The sequence below is a fragment of the Taudactylus pleione genome, unplaced genomic scaffold (assembly GCF_031769625.1).
Source record: "Taudactylus pleione unplaced genomic scaffold, aTauple2 ptg001061l, whole genome shotgun sequence".
NCBI classification, from domain to species: domain Eukaryota; kingdom Metazoa; phylum Chordata; class Amphibia; order Anura; family Myobatrachidae; genus Taudactylus; species Taudactylus pleione.
This window is the reverse complement of record NW_028285462.1, coordinates 68,952-90,000: the sequence shown is the minus strand read 5'-3', so window position 1 is coordinate 90,000 and position 21,049 is coordinate 68,952. Positions and strand designations below refer to the sequence as shown.

General features: G+C 48.5%; 1 protein-coding gene across 3 annotated transcripts in view; it reads right to left on the bottom strand.

Moving 5' to 3' along the window:
- Positions 1-21,049, bottom strand: part of EPS8 (EGFR pathway substrate 8, signaling adaptor) — a 247,660-nt gene that overhangs the window by 166,579 nt on the left and 60,032 nt on the right. For 2 of the 3 annotated variants that reach the window (XM_088461541.1, XM_088461542.1), the window contains 3 exons: positions 19,087-19,154; positions 8,110-8,271; positions 1,045-1,194 (listed from right to left, as the gene is read on the bottom strand). In XM_088461541.1, coding sequence (XP_088317667.1) covers positions 1,045-1,194; positions 8,110-8,271; positions 19,087-19,154 — 380 coding nt within the window. The remainder of the gene's footprint in view (positions 1-1,044; positions 1,195-8,109; positions 8,272-19,086; positions 19,155-21,049) is intronic. The other variant, XM_088461543.1, reaches the window with a different exon arrangement.

The window sequence follows — 21,049 nt, the reverse complement described above, 5'->3', positions numbered from 1 at the left end:
GCACCAGCACTGACCCAGCACCAGTACTACACAACACCAATGTGCATGGCGGGGGAGGTGTGACACATGCACAATCACACAAAGCCGCTCTATCACAAATGAAACCAGTGCTAGATACAAAACCAGCATTTATCAATGGGCAGATATTTCAGTTAATCAGTGAATTATATTTTTCTGCATTAAAAAAAAAAATGACGGACTTTACATTCTGAGTGTTTAATCCATCCGATATATTTCATCATGTGATCCAGCAGTTTCGCCAATGATGGCGCATACTTCTAACACTTTGCTTTATGTCAGAGAGGATTACACAGATGGAAGTACATCGGTGTCTCCTGTGGGACCACACACCAGGAATGTGAGAGCTACAGCTGGAAGGGGATCATCAGAGGCTTCTCATTAAATCCTTGGGTGCTTCCAAAATATCTTCTGTGGCATCAGTTGTGATCAGTCCATGAACATGTAAGACACAGTGCTGAGGGGTCTTTGTGGATGAGGGCTGTTCTACAGTATATTCCAAGCTTACTCAAAGTCTCAGATCAGCTGGATCATTTCTATGGAAGGTGGAACAATCAGATATACTCCCGGTGTAGACGACCCCTGATTGTGACTCTGGATAAAACGTCAGCGAGTATCACTAATCCTATTAAGCCATGACTGATGCTAGGTTTGCAATATTCCAATTATTGTATTATAATAATCTAGTATCACCATTTCATTACTATGAACAAATAAAACACGTTAATTCTGGTGGAGAAATGGACTTTATTCATAACATAGTAGAGAATATGTTTTACAAAGATACATTATATTAAATGGACATAATCTGGCTGAAGGGCCATATAAAGATTGTTTTATCAGTTTATGGTTTCCATTGTGTGTAGCGTCAGGGTGGTCAATGTGAGAAGCGGATTCATACATAACCCCGGTGTGAGCATGCAAAGTGTCCACTCCACACAGTGCAACAAGAACATGCATGGGGCAGGAAGGATGGGGGCGTGGATGGGGGATGCAATACTGGAATAACACTCCTTCCAGTCTTACCTTCACCGCCTCACACTGAAAGAGGTGCAGATCAGCTTTGTTTTGTGTTGGCTCTTTGCAAACAAGGGCAAGAATGGAATCATATCTGCAGACATTCATCACGGCCTTACAGTGCTGAATGGTACTTGCTGGAAAAGTTTCTAATTCATTCTGCACAGAAATGAGAGGACACAATGTGCCTGTCTGGGAATAACTACCATTACAGGCTGCTGGGAGGGGGATCAATGCAGGTCTTACATCAGATCGGACACACCTGTCTGGCATATAAAAGCTACCTGCCATGCTGGAATTGTCATTTATCAGGAATGCAGGATAATGCGCTTACTTGCTATGGCTCATTCCAGCATCAGAGCCCCCAGCCCACCTCTGACCGATACTTCAGAATAACTCCTCCACAACCTGCAATAAGGCCTGAGGGTAACTGCTCGTTGCTTTCTCATTCTGCTCTTTACTGGTCCTAAACAGAATATACTATCATGTCTCACCGCAAGCATATACAATACAAACAATGAGCCTCACTCATGGGAAACGTCAAGTATGTACCTAGCAGCTGACACACACCTGGGTCATACTACCACACCTAGTATCTGGCTCAAGTTACCACACCTGGGTCATACTACCACACCTCGTATCTGGCTCATGTTACCACACATGGGTCACCCTATCACACCTGGTATCTGGCTCATGTTACCACACATGGGTCACCCTATCACACCTGGTATCTGGCTCATACTACAATACCTGGGTCACCCTACTGCACCTGCCATCTGGCTCATACTACAATACCGGGGTCACCCTACCACACCTGGGTCATACTACCACACATGGTATCTGGCTCATGTTACCACACATGGGTCACCCTATCACACATTGCATCTGGCTCATGTTACAACACCTGGGTCACCCTACCACACCTGCCATCTGGCTCATGCTACAATACCTGGGTCACCCTACCACACCTGCCATCTGGCTCATGCTACAATACCTGGGTCAACCTACTACACCAGGCATCTGGTGCATGTTACAACACTTGGGTCACCCTACTACACCTGCCATCTGGCTCATGCTACAATACCTGGGTCACCCTACCACACCTGGTATCTGGCTCATGTTACTACACCAGGGCATTCTACCACACCTGCCATGTGGCTCATTCTACAATACCTGGGTCAACCTACTACACCTGCCATCTGGTGCATGTTGCAACACCTGGGTCACCCTACTACACCGGCCATCTGGTGCATGTTACAACACCTGGGTCACCCTACCACACCTGCCATCTTGCTCATGCTACAATACCTGGGTCAATCTACTACACCTGGCATCTGGCTCATATTACAACATCTGCGTCACCCTAACACACCTGCCATCTGGCTCATGCTACAATACCTGGGTCACCCTACCACACCTGGTATCTGGCTCATGTTACCACACCTGGGCATTCTACCACACCTGCCTTGTGCCTCATGCTACAATACCTGGGTCAACCTACTACACCTGCCATCTGGTGAATGTTGCAACACCTGGGTCACCCTACTACACCTGGCATCTGGTGCATGTTACAACACCTGGGTCACCCTACTACACCTGGCATTTGGCGCATGCTACCACACATGGGTCACCCCACTACACCTGGTATCTGGCTCATACTACAATACCTGGGTCAACCTACCACACCTGCCATCTGGCTCATGCTACAATACCTGGGTCACCCTACCACACCTGCCATCTGGCTCATGTTACAACACCTGGGTCACCCTACCACACCTGCCATCTGGTGCATGTTGCAACACCTGGGTCACACTACTACACCTGGCATCTGGCACATACTACAACATCTGGGTCACCCTACTACACCTGGTATCTGGCTCATGTTGCAACACCTGGGTCACACTACTACACCTGGCATCTGGCGCATACTACAACATCTGGGTCACCCTACTACACCTGGTATCTGGCTTATGTTACCACACCTGGGCATTCTACCACACCTGCCATCTGGCTCATGCTACAATACCTGGGTCAACCTACTACACCTGCCATCTGGTGCATGATGCAAAACCTGGGTCACCCTACTACACCTGGCATCTGGCTCATGTTACAACACCTGGGTCACCCTACCACACCTGCCATCTGGCTCATGTTACCACACCTGGGCATTCTACCACACCTGCCATCTGGCTCATGCTACAATACCTGGGTCAACCTACTACACCTGCCATCTGGTGCATGTTGCAACACCTGGGTCACCCTACTACACCTGCCATCTGGTGCATGTTACAACACCTGGGTCACCCTACCACACCTGCCATCTGGTGCATGTTACCACACCTGGGTCACCCTACTACACCTGCCATGTGCCTCATGCTACAATACCTGGGTCAACCTACTACACCTGCCATCTGGTGCATGTTGCAACACCTGGGTCACACTACTACACCTGCCATCTGGCTCATGTTACCACAACTGGCATCTGGCTCATGCTGCAGCACCTGAAGGCTGGCTCTTGTTATCACTCCTGGCCCTCTCAGGAACACCTGGGTCACCCTACTACACCTGGCATCTGCTTCATGCTACAACATCTGGGTCACCCTACTACACCTGGCATCTGGCGCATGCTACAAAACCTGGGTCACCTACTACACCTGGCATCTGGCTCATGCTACAATACCTTGGTCACCCTACCACACCTGCCATCTGGCTCATGCTACAATACCTGGGTCACCCTACCACACCTGCCATCTGGCTCATGTTACAACACCTGGGTCACCCTACCACACCTGCCATCTGGTGCATGTTGCAACACCTGGGTCACACTACTACACCTGGCATCTGGCGCATACTACAACATCTGGGTCACCCTACTACACCTGGTATCTGGCTCATGTTGCAACACCTGGGTCACACTACTACACCTGGCATCTGGCGCATACTACAACATCTGGGTCACCCTACTACACCTGGTATCTGGCTTATGTTACCACACCTGGGCATTCTACCACACCTGCCATCTGGCTCATGCTACAATACCTGGGTCAACCTACTACACCTGCCATCTGGTGCATGATGCAAAACCTGGGTCACCCTACTACACCTGGCATCTGGCTCATGTTACAACACCTGGGTCACCCTACCACACCTGCCATCTGGCTCATGTTACCACACCTGGGCATTCTACCACACCTGCCATCTGGCTCATGCTACAATACCTGGGTCAACCTACTACACCTGCCATCTGGTGCATGTTGCAACACCTGGGTCACCCTACTACACCTGCCATCTGGTGCATGTTACAACACCTGGGTCACCCTACCACACCTGCCATCTGGTGCATGTTACCACACCTGGGTCACCCTACGACACCTGCCATGTGCCTCATGCTACAATACCTGGGTCAACCTACTACACCTGCCATCTGGTGCATGTTGCAACACCTGGGTCACACTACTACACCTGCCATCTGGCTCATGTTACCACAACTGGCATCTGGCTCATGCTGCAGCACCTGAAGGCTGGCTCTTGTTATCACTCCTGGCCCTCTCAGGAACACCTGGGTCACCCTACTACACCTGGCATCTGCTTCATGCTACAACATCTGGGTCACCCTACTACACCTGGCATCTGGCGCATGCTACAAAACCTGGGTCACCTACTACACCTGGCATCTGCTTCATGTTACAACACTTGGGTCACCCTACTACACCTGCCATCTGGCTCATGCTACAATGCCCAAGTCAACCTACCACGCCTGGAATCTGCTTCATGCTACAACATCTGGGTCACCCTACCACACCCACCATCTGGCTCATGTTACAATACCCAGGTCAACCTACCACGCCTGGTATCTGCTTCATGCTACAACATCTGGGTCACCCTACCACACCCGCCATCTGGCTCATGTTGCCACAACTGGCATCTGGCTCATGCTACAATACCCAGATCAACCTACCACACCTGCCATCTGCTTCATGCTACAACATCTGGGTCACCCTACTACACCTGGCATCTGGCTCATGTTACAACATCTGGGTCACCCTACCACACCTGCCATCTGGCTCATGTTACCACACCTGGGTCACCCTACCACACCTGCCATCTGGCTCATGCTACAATACCTGGGTCACCCTACCACACCTGCCATCTGGCTCATGTTACAAAACCTGGGTCACCCTACCACACCTGCCATCTGGTGCATGTTGCAACACCTGGGTCACACTACTACACCTGGCATCTGGCGCATACTACAACATCTGTGTCACCCTACTACACCTGGTATCTGGCTCATGTTGCAACACCTGGGTCACCCTACTACACCTGGCGCATACTACAACATCTGGGTCACCCTACCACACCTGCCATCTGGTGCATGTTGCAACACCTGGGTCACACTACTACACCTGCCATCTGGCTCATGTTACCACACCTGGGTCACCCTAACACACCTGCCTTCTGGCTCATGCTACCACAACTGGCATCTGGCTCATGCTGCCACAACTGGCATCTGGCTCATGCTACCACAACTGGCATCTGGCTCATGCTGCAGCACCTGAAGGCTGGCTCTTGTTATCACTCCTGGCCCACTCAGCAACACCTGGGTCACCTACTACACCTGGCATCTGCTTCATGTTACAACACTTGGGTCACCCTACTACACCTGGCTCATGCTACAATACCCAGGTCAACCAACCACGCCTGGTATCTGCTTCATGCTACAACATCTGGGTTACCCTACCACACCTGCCATCTGGCTCATGCTACAATACCTGGGTCACCCTACCACACATGGTATCTGGCTCATGTTACCACACCTGGGCATTCTACCACACCTGCCATCTGGCTCAAGCTACAATACCTGGGTCAACCTACTACACCTGCCATCTGGTGCATGTTGCAACACCTGGGTCACCCTACTACACCAGCCATCTGGTGCATGTTACATCACCTGGGTCACCCTACCACACCTGCCATCTGGCTCATGCTACAATACCTGGGTCAACCTTCTACACCTGGCATCTGGTGCATGTTACAACACTTGGGTCACCCTACTACACCTGGCATCTGGCTCATGTTACAACACCTGGGTCACCCTACCACACCTGGTATCTGGCTCATGTTACCACACCTGGGGATTCTACCACACCTGCCATGTGCCTCATGCTACAATACCTGGGTCAACCTACTACACCTGCCATCTGGTGCATGTTGCAACACCTGGGTCACCCTACCACACCTGCCATCTGGTGCATGTTGCAACACTTGGGTCACCCTACCACACCTGGCATCTGGTGCATGTTACAACACCTGGGTCACCCTACTACACCTGGCATTTGGCGCATGCTACCACACATGGGTCACCCCACTACACCTGGTATCTGGCTCATACTACAATACCTGGGTCAACCTACCACACCTGCCATCTGGCTCATGCTACAATACCTGGGTCACCCTACCACACCTGCCATCTGGTTGCATGTTGCAACACCTGGGTCACACTACTACACCTGGCATCTGGCGCATACTACAACATCTGGGTCACCCTACTACACCTGGTATCTGGCTCATGTTGCAACACCTGGGTCACCCTACTACACCTGGCATCTGGCGCATGCTACAACATCTGGGTCACCCTACCACACCTGCCATCTGGTGCATGTTGCAACACATGGGTCACACTACTACACCTGCCATCTGGCTCATGCTACAACATCTGGGTCACCCTACTACACCTGGCATCTGGCACATGTTACAACACCTGGGTCACCCTACCACACCTGCCATCTGGTGCATGTTGCCACACCTGGGTCACCCTACCACACCTGCCATCTGGCTCATGCTACAATACCTGGGTCACCCTACCACACCTGCCATCTGGCTCATGTTACAACACCTGGGTCACCCTACCACACCTGCCATCTGGTGCTTGTTGCAACACCTGGGTCACCCTACTACACCTGGCATCTGGCGCATACTACAACATCTGGGTCACCCTACTACACCTGCCATCTGGCTCATGTTGCAACACCTGGGTCACCCTACTACACCTGGCATCTGGTGCATGCTACAACATCTGGGTCACCCTACCACACCTGCCAACTGGTGCATGTTGCAACACCTGGGTCACACTACTACACCTGCCATCTGGCTCATGTTACCACACATGGGTCAACGTAACACACCTGCCTTCTGGCTCATGCTTCCACAACTGGCATCTGGCTCATGCTGCAGCACCTGAAGGCTGGCTCTTGTTATCACTCCTGGCCCACTCAGCAACACCTGGGTCACCCTACTACACCTGGCATCTGCTTCATGCTACAACATCTGGGTCACCCTACTACACCTGGCATCTGCTTCATGCTACAACATCTGGGTCACCCTACTACACCTGGCATCTGGCGCGTGCTACAAAACCTGGGTCACCTACTACACCTGGCATCTGCTTCATGTTACAACACTTGGGTCACCCAACTACACCTGCCATCTGGCTCATGTTACCACAACTGGCATCTTGCTCATGCTACAATACCCAGGTCAACCTACCACACCCACCATCTGCTTCATGCTACAACATCTGGGTCACCCTACTACACCTGGCATCTGGCTCATGTTACAACACCTGGGTCACCCTACCACACCTGCCATCTGGCTCATGCTACAATACCTGGGTCACCCTACCACACCTGCCATCTGGCTCATGTTACAACACCTGGGTCACCCTACCACACCCGCCATCTGGTGCATGTTGCAACACCTGGGTCCCACTACTACACCTGCCATCTGGCACATACTACAACATCTGGGTCAGCCTACTACACCTGGTATCTGGCTCATGTTGCAACACCTGGGTCACCCTACTACACCTGGCATCTGGCGCATACTACAACATCTGGGTCACCCTACTACACCTGGCATCTGGCTCATGTTACAAAACCTGAAGGCTGGCTCATGCTGCAGCACCTGAAGGCTGGCTCTTGTTATCACTCCTGGCCCACTCAGCAACACCTGGCATCTAGGTCAGGGCTACAACATCTGGCTGCTATAAGAAACAGGAGGACATAGGAAAATTACCTTGGACTCTATATCATACAGACTAACACCTTTGTCATCCACTTGCAGGAACATATCTTGGGTCCACACTTTTCCTTTTGCGTCCAGTAACTTCAGTTTCCGGATCCCGTCATCCACAGTTAACACGGCATCTTTCCGGTCCATGGTGAAGGTGGTGAGATGCTGCGGTACATTGTCAGAGCGTATTCACAACAGGCCAGCAGTCTCCCTCCTCATGGCACAGAGGGATGTAATATAATGGAACATTTGGGGAATTTACCTCAATGCCTTCTGTCAGAGCTCCAATAAAAGCAATGTAGACATGTATTACCCCAAACAGCCCAGAAAACAACATCCACTTGTGCCTGTATTTTATTACATCTTGTATAAAGCAAAACATCTCAGTGCATTCTGATTTCACTATTACTACAGGACAGTAGGTGCAGTACACACGCAAAACAAGCTCCCCAAACCCATTACAGACCGACATTGTCACAATAAATGGGCACTCCTCAAATTCTTGGCTTCTACATAATAGTGTCCTCATTCACCTAGCATTTCTGGTCCATAAGGCGCCAGAGACTTAGACGCTCCGCCGTGGGAAGTGATTTGTATTTGTTCCTTAATTTTTGCATCACTGGCACTTCTACCTAAGCCCATGTCACATCATCAACACTGGGTGAAATGTCCCAAAAACCCCTATGAATGGGGGTGCCAGCAAGGGAAGTAACTGGGCCAAGGTTTGTGTGTGTAAGAGTGGGTCCAATCCTACACGAGCTCATAGACTGCAGTCTGTCTCATGCTGGTTAGGTCTATCCGGAGTACTGAGCTATGAGTGTCGTAGCAGGGAAGCACTGGTTGTTCCGGGTGACTATTATAAGAGACACAAAAGTGGTCTTGGCCTGAGGGGGAGGGGGGAGAAAGAGAAAGGGTGCCAGGATGATGTAGTAATATGGTCCACAAGAAGAAAACGGGGTCATATTACAAACACCTAAAGCAGAGGTTCCCGAACGTGGTCCTCAAGGCTCCCCAACCGTTCAGGTTTTAGAGATATCCATGGTTGAGCACAGTAATTCACATCACCCCCTCACTGACAGAAACACGTCACCCCCTCACTGACGGGAGTGCACATCACCCCCTCACTGACAGGAATACACATTACTGACTCAGGGGCCTATTCATCAACACTAAAATAACGTTTTTAAGGACATTTTCCTTAAATAACGTTATTTTGGTATTCATGAACAGTCACAAATATCTCCTTGCTAAGTTCCCCTGTGTTAATTTCCACACTCCCCATACATTAGTACATTAGTGTGGGTACATTAGTACATTAGTATATGGGTACATTAGTACATTAGTATGGGTACATTAGTACATTAGTGTGGGTACATTAGCACATTAGTATATGGGTACATTAGTACATTAGTATGGGTACATTAGTATGGGTACATTAGTATGGGTACATTAGTATGGGTACATTAGTACATTAGTATGGGTACATTAGTATGGGTACATTAGTACATTAGTATGGGTACATTAGTACATTAGTATTAGTACATTAGTATGGGTACATTAGTACATTAGTATGGGTACATTAGTATGGGTACATTAGTACATTAGTATTAGTACATTAGTATTAGTACATTAGTATGGGTACATTAGTATGGGTACATTAGTATGGGTACATTAGCATTAGTACATTAGTATGGGTACATTAGTATGGGTACATTAGTATGGGTACATTAGTATTAGTACATTAGTATGGGGATATTAGTACATTAGTACATTAGTATGGGTACATTAGTACATTAGTATGGGTACATTAGTACATTAGTATGGGTACATTAGTATGGGTACATTAGTATGGGTACATTAGTATGGGTACATTAGTATGGGTACATTAGTATGGGTACATTAGTATGGGTACATTAGTATGGGTACATTAGTATGGGTACATTAGTATTAGTACATTAGTATTAGTACATTAGTATGGGTATATTAGTACATTAGTATTAGTACATTAGTACATTAGTATGGGGATATTAGTACATTAGTACATTAGTATGGGGATGTGGAAATTGTGGTATTCATCAAATTCCGAAAATTATGAATTTTCGGAATTTGATGCAGTCACTATTCGCCACTGTTAGTTGGCGAATAGCAGAATCAACTTACCTGTATCCGCGTGTGCAGGTCCCCCGACGAGTCCCTCCGGCGCTCTGCTCCGTCCTCCGGCTCCGTCCTGCTGGTCGGACATGTGTGCTCCCCAGCAGAGCACAAGAAAGTTTAGACAAAAAAAAAGTTTTTTGTTTCTAATCTGTCATATGGTCTGCTGGGGAGCACACATGTCCGACCAGCAGGACGGAGCCGGAGGCTGCTGCGCGGAGAGGTGAGCGGAGGGCTGGGGGGTCGGGGGGGTACACAAACTTACCGCATCTGTAGGCAGTGCTGCGCATGCGCTGGTATTACAGATGTAACAGCGCATGCGCAGCACTGTTTCCAGACGTGATAAGGTAGTGTAGGCAGGAAAAGTATCTATTTCCCGAAAAGCTGTCATCGCAAAAATGACAGGTACCGGAATAGATACTTATGGAGAGGAGGAATGATGAATTCCACCTATAATTAGCTAGAACTCCATGCAAGTTCTAAACCTAATTATCTCCAGAGAAGTTTTAGGTTTAATGAATAGGCCCCTCACTGTTATCCAATTAAATGTTTATTCATTAGAATTATTCAAATTAAACAGCCTATTCTGAACTACTTTTTCCCCTATTCTATATCTGTCACCCCACATAATCGCCATGTAGAACTAATTTTTCACAACAGGGACCTTTTTATATGATAGATATACCACGCTTGGGTGTGTGGTCGCTCTCTGATATATGCACGCCTTAGTCCTTGTGCACCACAACCCACACCAACAGGGGTGTAACTAGGGGCTTTGGTGCCCATGGCAAATTGAAAAATGGCACCCCCCCCATTTATGTGACCTGGGTCTATTGCCCAGGGTCACTTACAGCCTCAGGGGCATGGGCCTATCAGTGTCACAGACGCTGAAGGGTTAATGATGGGAAGGCCTCAGAGGGCCTACCTGTTTGAAGGGAGAGGGTGCTGCTGCTTCATTAGCTAATTTTACTTCCCACCACTGAGGCACGCTACGGGCTCCTCAGCCACATTCTACTGCTGCAGGCCCGTCCTGGCCAGTGTCACAGACGCTAAAGCACGATTGGCTCGCAGCTGGCGTAAAATTTAAATTGCCATCGCTCTTCAATGGCCAAATGTCACCCACCTCTGCTCCTGGACCAGCACTGGGAACAGACACTGTCCCAGTGCCGACCACTGATATGTCCCGCTGGGGAAACATCTAACCGGACTGCGTGACTACCGGCGCTGTGATCAAACATTTGATCCTAGCACCGGCTGCTACAGTGTGGAGCTCGTCTCTACACTGTACATGCCCTGGCCGGCGGCGCCTCCCTCTGCCGTGCCTTCCTCAGAAGGCTCCCTCTCCTCGGATGGCAGCGGCACCAGGAGGATATGTAAAGTAGCAGAGATGCAATTATACAATACAGTAACAGCTAAAGTACCAACCAATCAGCTTCTAACTTACATTTTACAGTGTTTCAAAAATGACATTTAGGAGCTGATTGGTTGGTACTTTATCTCTCACAATTTTATCTCTCTCCAAGCTTTGATAAATACCCCCCTTGATGCCATTTCCATCCTACCCTATATAATCTCTTTCAGCAATTTTGCTCCTTTCAGTGGGAGGTCCCAGAGCCATATATGGATATGAGAGGGTGGGCAGACATCTATGGGATGGATGGATGGATGGATGGAGAGAGAGAGAGAGAGAGAGAGAGAGAGAGAGAGAGAGAGATAAGAGAGAGAGAGAGATAAGAGAGAGAGAGAGATAAGAGAGAGAGAGAGAGAGAGAGAGAGAGAGAGAGAGAGAGAGAGATAAGAGAGAGGAGAGAGAGGAGAGAGAGGAGAGAGAGGAGAGAGAGGAGAGAGAGGAGAGGAGAGAGAGGAGAGGAGAGAGAGGAGAGAGAGAGAGAGAGAGAGGAGAAGAGAGAGAGAGGAGAGAGAGAGAGAGAAGAGAGAGAGAGAAGAGAGAGAAGAGAGAGAGAGAGAAGAGAGAGAAGAGAGAGAGAGAGAGAGAGAGAGAGAGAGAGAGAGAGAGAGAGAGAGAGAGGAGAGAGAAGAGAGAGAGAGAGGAGAGAGAGAGAGGAGAGAGAGAGAGGAGAGAGAGGAGAGAGAGGAGAGAGAGGAGAGAGAGAGAGGAGAGAGAGAGAGGAGAGAGAGAGAGAGAGATACGAGATGGACAGATAGAGATACGAGATGGACAGATAGAGATACGAGATGGACAGATAGAGATACGAGATAGATAGATACGAGATAGATAGATAGATAGATACGAGATAGATAGACACGAGATAGATAGATACGAGAAAGATAGATACGAGATAGATAGATACGAGATAGATAGATACGAGATAGATAGATACGAGATAGATAGATACGAGATAGATAGATACGAGATAGATAGATATGAGATAGATAGATAGATACGAGAAAGATAGATACGAGATAGATAGATACGAGATAGATAGATACGAGATCGATAGATATGAGATCGATAGATATGAGATCGATAGATATGAGATCGATAGATATGAGATCGATAGATATGAGATCGATAGATATGAGATCGATAGATAGGATGGATAGATATGAGAGATAGATATGAGAGATAGATATGAGATAGATACGAGATAGATATTAGATAGATAGATACGAGATAGATATTAGATAGATAGATACGAGATAGATATGAGATAGAAGATTCAGGGAGTCTGTTCTGAGCCTTCCACTGTATTGATTTAAATGAAAATTTCACAGAGTGATAACATTGGGTCCCAGAAGACATATTAGGGCAGTGGTGACGAACCCAGGCAATCCAGTTGCTGTGGGACTACATATCCCAGCATGCCCTGTCACAGTTTCAGCATTAGAGGAGAGAGAGAGGAGACAGAGAGACATGAGATAGAGAGACATGAGAGAGACATGAGATAGAGAGACATGAGAGAGACATGAGATAGAGAGACATGAGATAGAGAGACATGAGATAGAGAGACATGAGATAGAGAGACATGAGATAGAGAGACATGAGATAGAGAGATAGAGAGACATGAGATAGAGAGACATGAGATAGAGAGACATGAGATAGAGAGACAGAGAGACATGAGATAGAGAGACAGAGAGACATGAGATAGAGAGATAGAGAGACATGAGATAGAGAGATAGAGAGACATGAGATAGAGAGATAGAGAGACATGAGATAGAGAGATAGAGAGACATGAGATAGAGAGACATGAGAGAGACATGAGATAGAGAGACATGAGAGAGACATGAGATAGAGAGACATGAGAGAGACATGAGATAGAGAGACATGAGAGAGACATGAGATAGAGAGACATGAGAGAGACATGAGATAGAGAGACATGAGATAGAGAGACATGAGATAGAGAGACATGAGATAGAGAGACATGAGATAGAGAGACATGAGATAGAGAGACATGAGATAGAGAGACATGAGATAGAGAGACATGAGATAGAGAGACATGAGATAGAGAGACATGAGATAGAGAGACATGAGAGAGACATGAGATAGAGAGACATGAGAGAGACATGAGATAGAGAGACATGAGAGAGACATGAGATAGAGAGATAGAGAGACATGAGATAGAGAGATAGAGAGACATGAGATAGAGAGATAGAGAGACATGAGATAGAGAGATAGAGAGACATGAGATAGAGAGATAGAGAGACATGAGATAGAGAGATAGAGAGACACGAGATAGAGAGACACGAGATAGAGAGACACGAGATAGAGAGACACGAGATAGAGAGACACGAGATAGAGAGACACGAGATAGAGAGACACGAGATAGAGAGACACGAGATAGAGAGACACGAGATAGAGAGACACGAGATAGAGAGACACGAGATAGAGAGACACGAGATAGAGAGACACGAGATAGAGAGACACGAGATAGAGAGACACGAGATAGAGAGACACGAGATAGAGAGACACGAGATAGAGAGACACGAGATAGAGAGACACGAGATAGAGAGACACGAGATAGAGAGACACGAGATAGAGAGACACGAGATAGAGAGACACGAGATAGAGAGACACGAGATAGAGAGACACGAGATAGAGAGACACGAGATAGAGAGACACGAGATAGAGAGACACGAGATAGAGAGACACGAGATAGAGAGACACGAGATAGAGAGACACGAGATAGAGAGACTCGAGATAGAGAGACTCGAGATAGAGAGACACGAGATAGAGAGACACGAGATAGAGAGACATGAGATAGAGAGACAGATATGAAATAGATATATAGATAGATATGAGATAGATAGATAGAAGATTCAGGGAGTCTGTTCTGAGCCTTCCACTGTATTGATTTGGACGAAAACTTCACAGAGTGATAACATTGGGTCCCAGAAGATATATTAGTGATGACGAACCCAGGCACTCCAGCTGCTGTGGGACAACATATCCCAGCATGCCCTGTCACAGTTTTAGTATTCCCTAACAGCAAAACTCTGGCAGTTCATGCTGGGATATGTAGTCCCACAGCAGCTGTAGTGCCAGGGTTCGCCACCACTGTACTAGGGGGTTGAGGTCCCAGTCGGATCTCCCGTAGGTGTATGCTGGGCAGAACTTTGACCCGGGGAGCCTGTTCTGGGCCTTCCACTGGATGAATTTGGATGACATCACATAATCAAACGTAATAACTTGAAGATTTAAACACGGGCAACGCTGGGTACTTCAGCTAGTATGTATATACAGTGGAACAAATCAATCTCTTCTCCCCTCCCCCGAGTGGACTTGCCTGATCTCCCCTCCTCCGAGTGAACCGGCCTGATCTCCCCTCCTCCGAGTGGACTGGCCTGATCTCCCCTCCTCCGAGTGGACTGGCCTAATCTCTCTTCCGAGTGGTCTGGTCTAATTTCCCCCTCCGAGTGGACTGGCCTAATCTCTCTCTTCCCCGAGTGGACTGGCCTAATCTCTCTTCCCCGAGTGGTCTGGTCTAATTTCCCCCTCCGAGTGGACTGGCCTGATCTCCCCTCCCCTGAGTGGACTGGCCTGATCTCCCCTCCCCTGAGTGGACTGGCCTGATTTCCCCTCCCCTGAGTGGACTGGCCTGATCTCCCCTCCCCTGAGTGGACTGGCCTGATCTCCTCTGCCCCCACCAAACCTTTATACCAGAGATGCCATTCACCGACTCTCCCTCATGCATCCAGATTCCAGACCCCTCCAAGGGGAGTAACAGAGGGCCTAATTCAGACCCGCTCGCAAAGCGGGTCCATGTTGGCCCAGTGCGCATGCACACGAGGGGTCTGGCTCCGTCGTGCACATGCGCGAGACCCGGAAAGCGACAGCCAAGCCATCGCTATGGGTCTCGCTACAAAGGGGGCGTGCTGTCGATGGTGAGTGACAACACGCCCCCTTTGGTGGGGGTGCCGGGGGTGTGGCTGCCCAGATGGAGGCGTTCCCATGGGAACGCCTACCGTCTGGGGCCGGCCCCACTGACATCACAAGTGATGTCAGTGGGAGTGCTCTCGGTTCTGATAGAGCCGAAAGCACTCCAGGGCTTGCGGCAGACGAGACCCTACCACAAGGGTCTCCTCACAAGCCCAATGGTCGCGATGGTCTTGACCATCGCGACCATCTTCCTGGCAGCTCGCTATAGCTGTGGGTGGTCACCCACAGCTATGCGAGCGGCCAGGAGGCCGCTCTAAAATTAGGAAGGTCGGCCCTGATTCATAGCGAGCGCTCTGTCAGAGCGTCCGGCTCTGAATCAGGGCCAGAGTGCACTACAGCAGGGGCTGCCAGTCCTGAGAAGGATGTGTGTATGCAGACCCGGCTATCACTGTGAGTGCACTACAGCAGGGGCTGCCAGTCCTGAGAAGGATGTGTGTATGCAGACCCGGCTATCACTGTGAGTGCACTACAGCAGAGGCTGCCAGTCCTGAGAAGGATGTGTGTATGCAGACCCGGCTATCACTGTGAGTGCACTACAGCAGGGGCTGCCAGTCCTGAGAAGGATGTGTGTCTGCAGACCCGGCTATCACTGTAAGTGCACTACAGCAGGGGCTGCCAGTCCTGAGAAGGATGTGTGTATGCGGACCCGGCTATCACTGAGTGCACTACAGCAGGGGCTGCCAGTCCTGAGAAGGACATGTGTATGCAGACCTGGCTATCACTGTGAGTGCACTACAGCAGGGGCTGCCAGTCCTGAGAAGGACGTGTGTATGCAGACCCGGCTATCACTGTGAGTGCACTACAGCAGGGGCTGCCAGTCCTGAGAAGGACGTGTGTATGCAGACCCGGCTATCACTGTGAGTGCACTACAGCAGGGGCTGCCAGTCCTGAGAAGGACGTGTGTATGCAGACCCGGCTATCACTGTGAGTGCACTACAGCAGGGGCTGCCAGTCCTGAGAAGGATGTGTGTATGCAGACCTGGCTATCACTGTGAGTGCACTACAGCAGGGGCTGCCAGTCCTGAGAAGGATGTGTGTATGCAGACCTGGCTATCACTGTGAGTGCACTACAGCAGGGGCTGACAGTCCTGAGAAGGATGTGTGTATGCAGACCTGGCTATCACTGTGAGTGCACTACAGCAGGGGCTGCCAGTCCTGAGAAGGACGTGTGTATGCAGACCTGGCTATCACTGTGTAGGCACTTTTTCCTGTACCAACCATGTTTTGTAGCAAATACTGACACATTGTAGGACCTCTACCCAGCTCTCTTCATTACACTCTCAGCAGTAATAACCCACATTACACATCCACAGATAAAGTACACAAGGGAACAGTGCACTTATGTACTAGTTATACAGTGAGTTCAGGGGTTCACATTACTGGGTAGGAGGAAAAGTAAAGGACATTTATACATTTCTGTCCTACTCAAAACAATGATAGGAAAATTTGGGAAGGCAAAATAATTTATCATGACTACACTCAGAAATTTGGTACCGTGAGTATATTACAAAAGTGAAAGAATAAACAACAGAGAAAGTAAAGTTATAACTATATAAACTAGAACTCCCTGCAGAATGGAAAGGCCATGAAAAAAAATAATCACAGCTGCCTGACCAATCGTCCAAGAGGGTGCGTGTCATGTGGCGTACACTGACGCATATACACCAGATCCGACTAGTGCCAGTCAGACCAAACATCGGAGAACACATACAGAGAGGAGAAATCTAGGGACTTACAGTACTCTGACCAATAACCCAAACACTATGTTTGCATATTATTGTTGCACTTTACCATCTTTCTAATCCTGTTTGTCTGTACAAAAATAAGACCCAGGATCACTACTAGATGCTCATTTGTGAAAACTTAAACACTCTGAAATATCAGCTAAAACCTGCACAACACATCAATGGCACAGTCAACAGGGGGATCGCCGCTCCAGCAATTCGCCCCACGGGGGGGCGCGCCGCCTCAGCAATTCGCCCCACGGGGGGGCGCGCCGCCTCAGCAATTCGGCCAACGGGGGGGAGCGCCGCCCCAGCAATTCGGCCAACGGGGGGGAGCGCCGCCCCAGCAATTCGCCCCACGGGGGGGCGCGCCGCCCCAGCAATTCGCCCCACGGGGGGCGCGCCGCCCCAGCAATTCGGCCAACGGGGGGGAGCGCCGCCCCAGCAATTCGGCCAACGGGGGGGAGCGCCACCTCAGCAATTCGCCCCACGGGGGGGCGCGCCGCCTCAGCAATTCGCCCCACGGGGGGGCGCGCCACCTCAGAAATTCGCACCACGGGGGGGCGCGCCGCCTCAGCAATTTGCCCCACAGGGGGGGGAGCGTCGCCTCAGCAACTCGGCCAGCAGGGGGAGCACCACCTCAACGTGACCAACAGGGGGAGCATCGCCTCAGCGTGACCAACGGGGGGAGCGTCGCCTCAGCATGGCCAACGGGGGGGGAGCGTCGCCTCAGCGTGGCCAACGGGGGGGAGCGTCGCCTCAGCGTGGCCAACGGGGGGAGCGTCGCCTCAGCAATTCGACCGATGGACTGGACTTTGCTGATCATTAAAGAGAAACATGATGAACCTTCACTGACATATTCTACAATTTAGTAATCCTAAAAGGAGATTGTAGGATACCAAAGAGAGAGGGGTTTTTGTTTCCCTCTTATGGACCCTTTAGCATGTCTGATAGAAAGTAAACGTTAAAGAGAATAGATCACGGTGTATGTATAATATTGTGTATTACATAAAATATGGCCCTTGTGTTTGTACTAGATCTTCTAAAACCTGGAGATAAGGACTATTCTTATCAGCCACAAAATAACGGACTGACACCCAGAGGGGAAAACACACTTTGAACATTGCAATTCAAGGGGCCATTTGTCTCCTAATTGAATGTGAAACTTTACAATAAGTGCGAGCTTTGTGAGGTGCGAGCTTTGTGAGGTGTGAGGTGCGAGCTTTGTGAGGTGCGAGCTTTGTGAGGTGCGAGCTTTGTGAGGTGCGAGCTTTGTGAGGTGCGAGCTTTGTGAGGTGCGAGCTTTGTGAGGTGCGAGCTTTGTGAGGTGCGAGCTTTGTGAGGTGCGAGCTTTGTGAGGTGCGAGCTTTGTGAGGTGTGAGGTGCGAGCTTTGTGAGGTGTGAGGTGCGAGCTGTGTGAGAGAACAGTACACAGAGACTGCAGCATATGCTCCCATTACTCTGTGTATAACAGTGTAGACATCTTATTAGACTATAAGCTCCTCTGAGCCAAACTGTCTCCCTTCGGCTCAAATTGTGCCATAGAATTAGGTATTAATAACGATTCACTGTCTATTCATAGCAGCAGTTTCCAATAGCTTCATACTGTACACTAATAATGATGAATGGCTGAACGTGACATGACCAAGTGTTTGTATGTACTATATGAATGCTCATATCTGCACACAATGTAGCATTATACGTTACCTCAACACGGTACTGGGAGGTCTCCGATATGATGCTGACAGTGTCCCGAGCATAATTTTTCCTTTGCTCTGTGAAAAGAAAAAATCACAAACATTAACCCAGGTCTCTCACAGAAGAGTCATTGTTTACCAACTAAGCGTTCATGTCTAGGTCTGAAACGTCTAAGGATTAGCGTGTGACATGGAGATATGTTATATACACACACAGCACATACATTACACATACAGAAAGAGGAGACACCAGTGTGTACGTCATGGCTGATAAGGATTAGCGTGTGATATGGAGATATGTTATATACACACACACACACAGTACATACATTACACATACAGAAAGAGGAGACACCAGTGTGTATGTCATGGCTGATAAGGATTAGCGTGTGACATGGAGATATGTTATATACACACTGCACATACATTACACATACAGAAAGAGGAGACACCAGTATGTACGTCATGGCTGATAAGGATTAGCGTGTGATATGGAGATATGTTATATACACACAGCACATACATTACACATACATTACACATACAGAAAGAGGAGACACCAGTGTGTACGTCATGGCTGATAAGGATTAGCGTGTGACATGGAGATGTGTTATATACACACAGTACATACATTACACATACATTACGCATACAGAAAGAGAAGACACCAGTGTGTACGTCATGGCTGATAAGGATTAGCGTGTGATATGGAGATGTGTTATATACACACACAGCACATACATTACACATACAGAAAGAGGAGACACCAGTGTGTACGTCATGGCTGATAAGGATTAGCGTGTGATATGGAGATGTGTTATATACACACAGCACATACATTACACATACAGAAAGAGGAGACACCAGTGTGTACGTCATGGCTGATAAGGATTAGCGTGTGACATGGAGATATGTTCTATAAATACACAGTACATACATTACATATGTGGTAGAGCCATGTATGATGGAATATAGCACAATGCAGCCACATTTCATCATTAATATTCAGACTCCAGCACCAGAAATGGATGTTCTGGTCAGACAGGCGCTTCCCTCAGGCTCGTCACACATCTAACCAACTCGCGGACTTGTCTAAACAATCATGAAGTGTTCCGCACACTACCATAACCAACTTTTCATCAGACCAGCCAATTTTTGTAACTATCACAGAAGCAGGCAGACACTACCCGTTTTCCTTTGATTTTGGGGCAACCTGCCAATGGCTGTAAGCGCCTGGGATGTTAAAAAGTGGTGGAGGGCTCCCATGCTTTATTTTTTTTATAATTTTTAGTTCTAACTTTTGACATCATGATTGTTCAGCTGGGTGTCCAACTTCCCCCAACAGGTTTGGTCTTACCAAAAAGTTGGAACAATCTTTTCGGCCCGTTTTTTGGTGAGTGAGAGTAAACAGCAGGTTATCATTTGCTCCCACATACTGCCCGACTGAACCGCTCATCAGTCTTAAGGCCGTCCGTTCTTTCAGTTTTTTAAGAACCAGCTGATGGTGAATAGGGATTCCCTTACGCGTTTCTCCGCTGTAAGTCCTTGCGGTTTCGTCAGAGGGTAACTGATGAGCGGTTCAGTTACAGCATTGGGAGTGCATGCATGAGATCAATATCAGCCAGCAGAGCCAAGACACCTGTGGGAGTAAGGTCTGGGACATTTCTCTATACCTGACAGATCAGTATATTTACCATCATAAGCCGGCCGGCAGTAATGTATCATTATTGAGATCTACTTATGTCAAGTAGTCTCTATTATTCTCCCACCTTTGTGTACATGGACAGTGCTGTTGCTATTATCAGGACTGTGAGTCCTTATTGATGAACCAGCGTTCAAAAGACTTTTAAATGTATTTAACATACCAGTGCTTCTCCATGCGGTGCTAATTGAGCATACCAGCCCAAAATACTCATTTTGGTGAGATTACGTCAGTGTGTGACTCTGAGTTAAAATAAAAGTGGTGACCATCT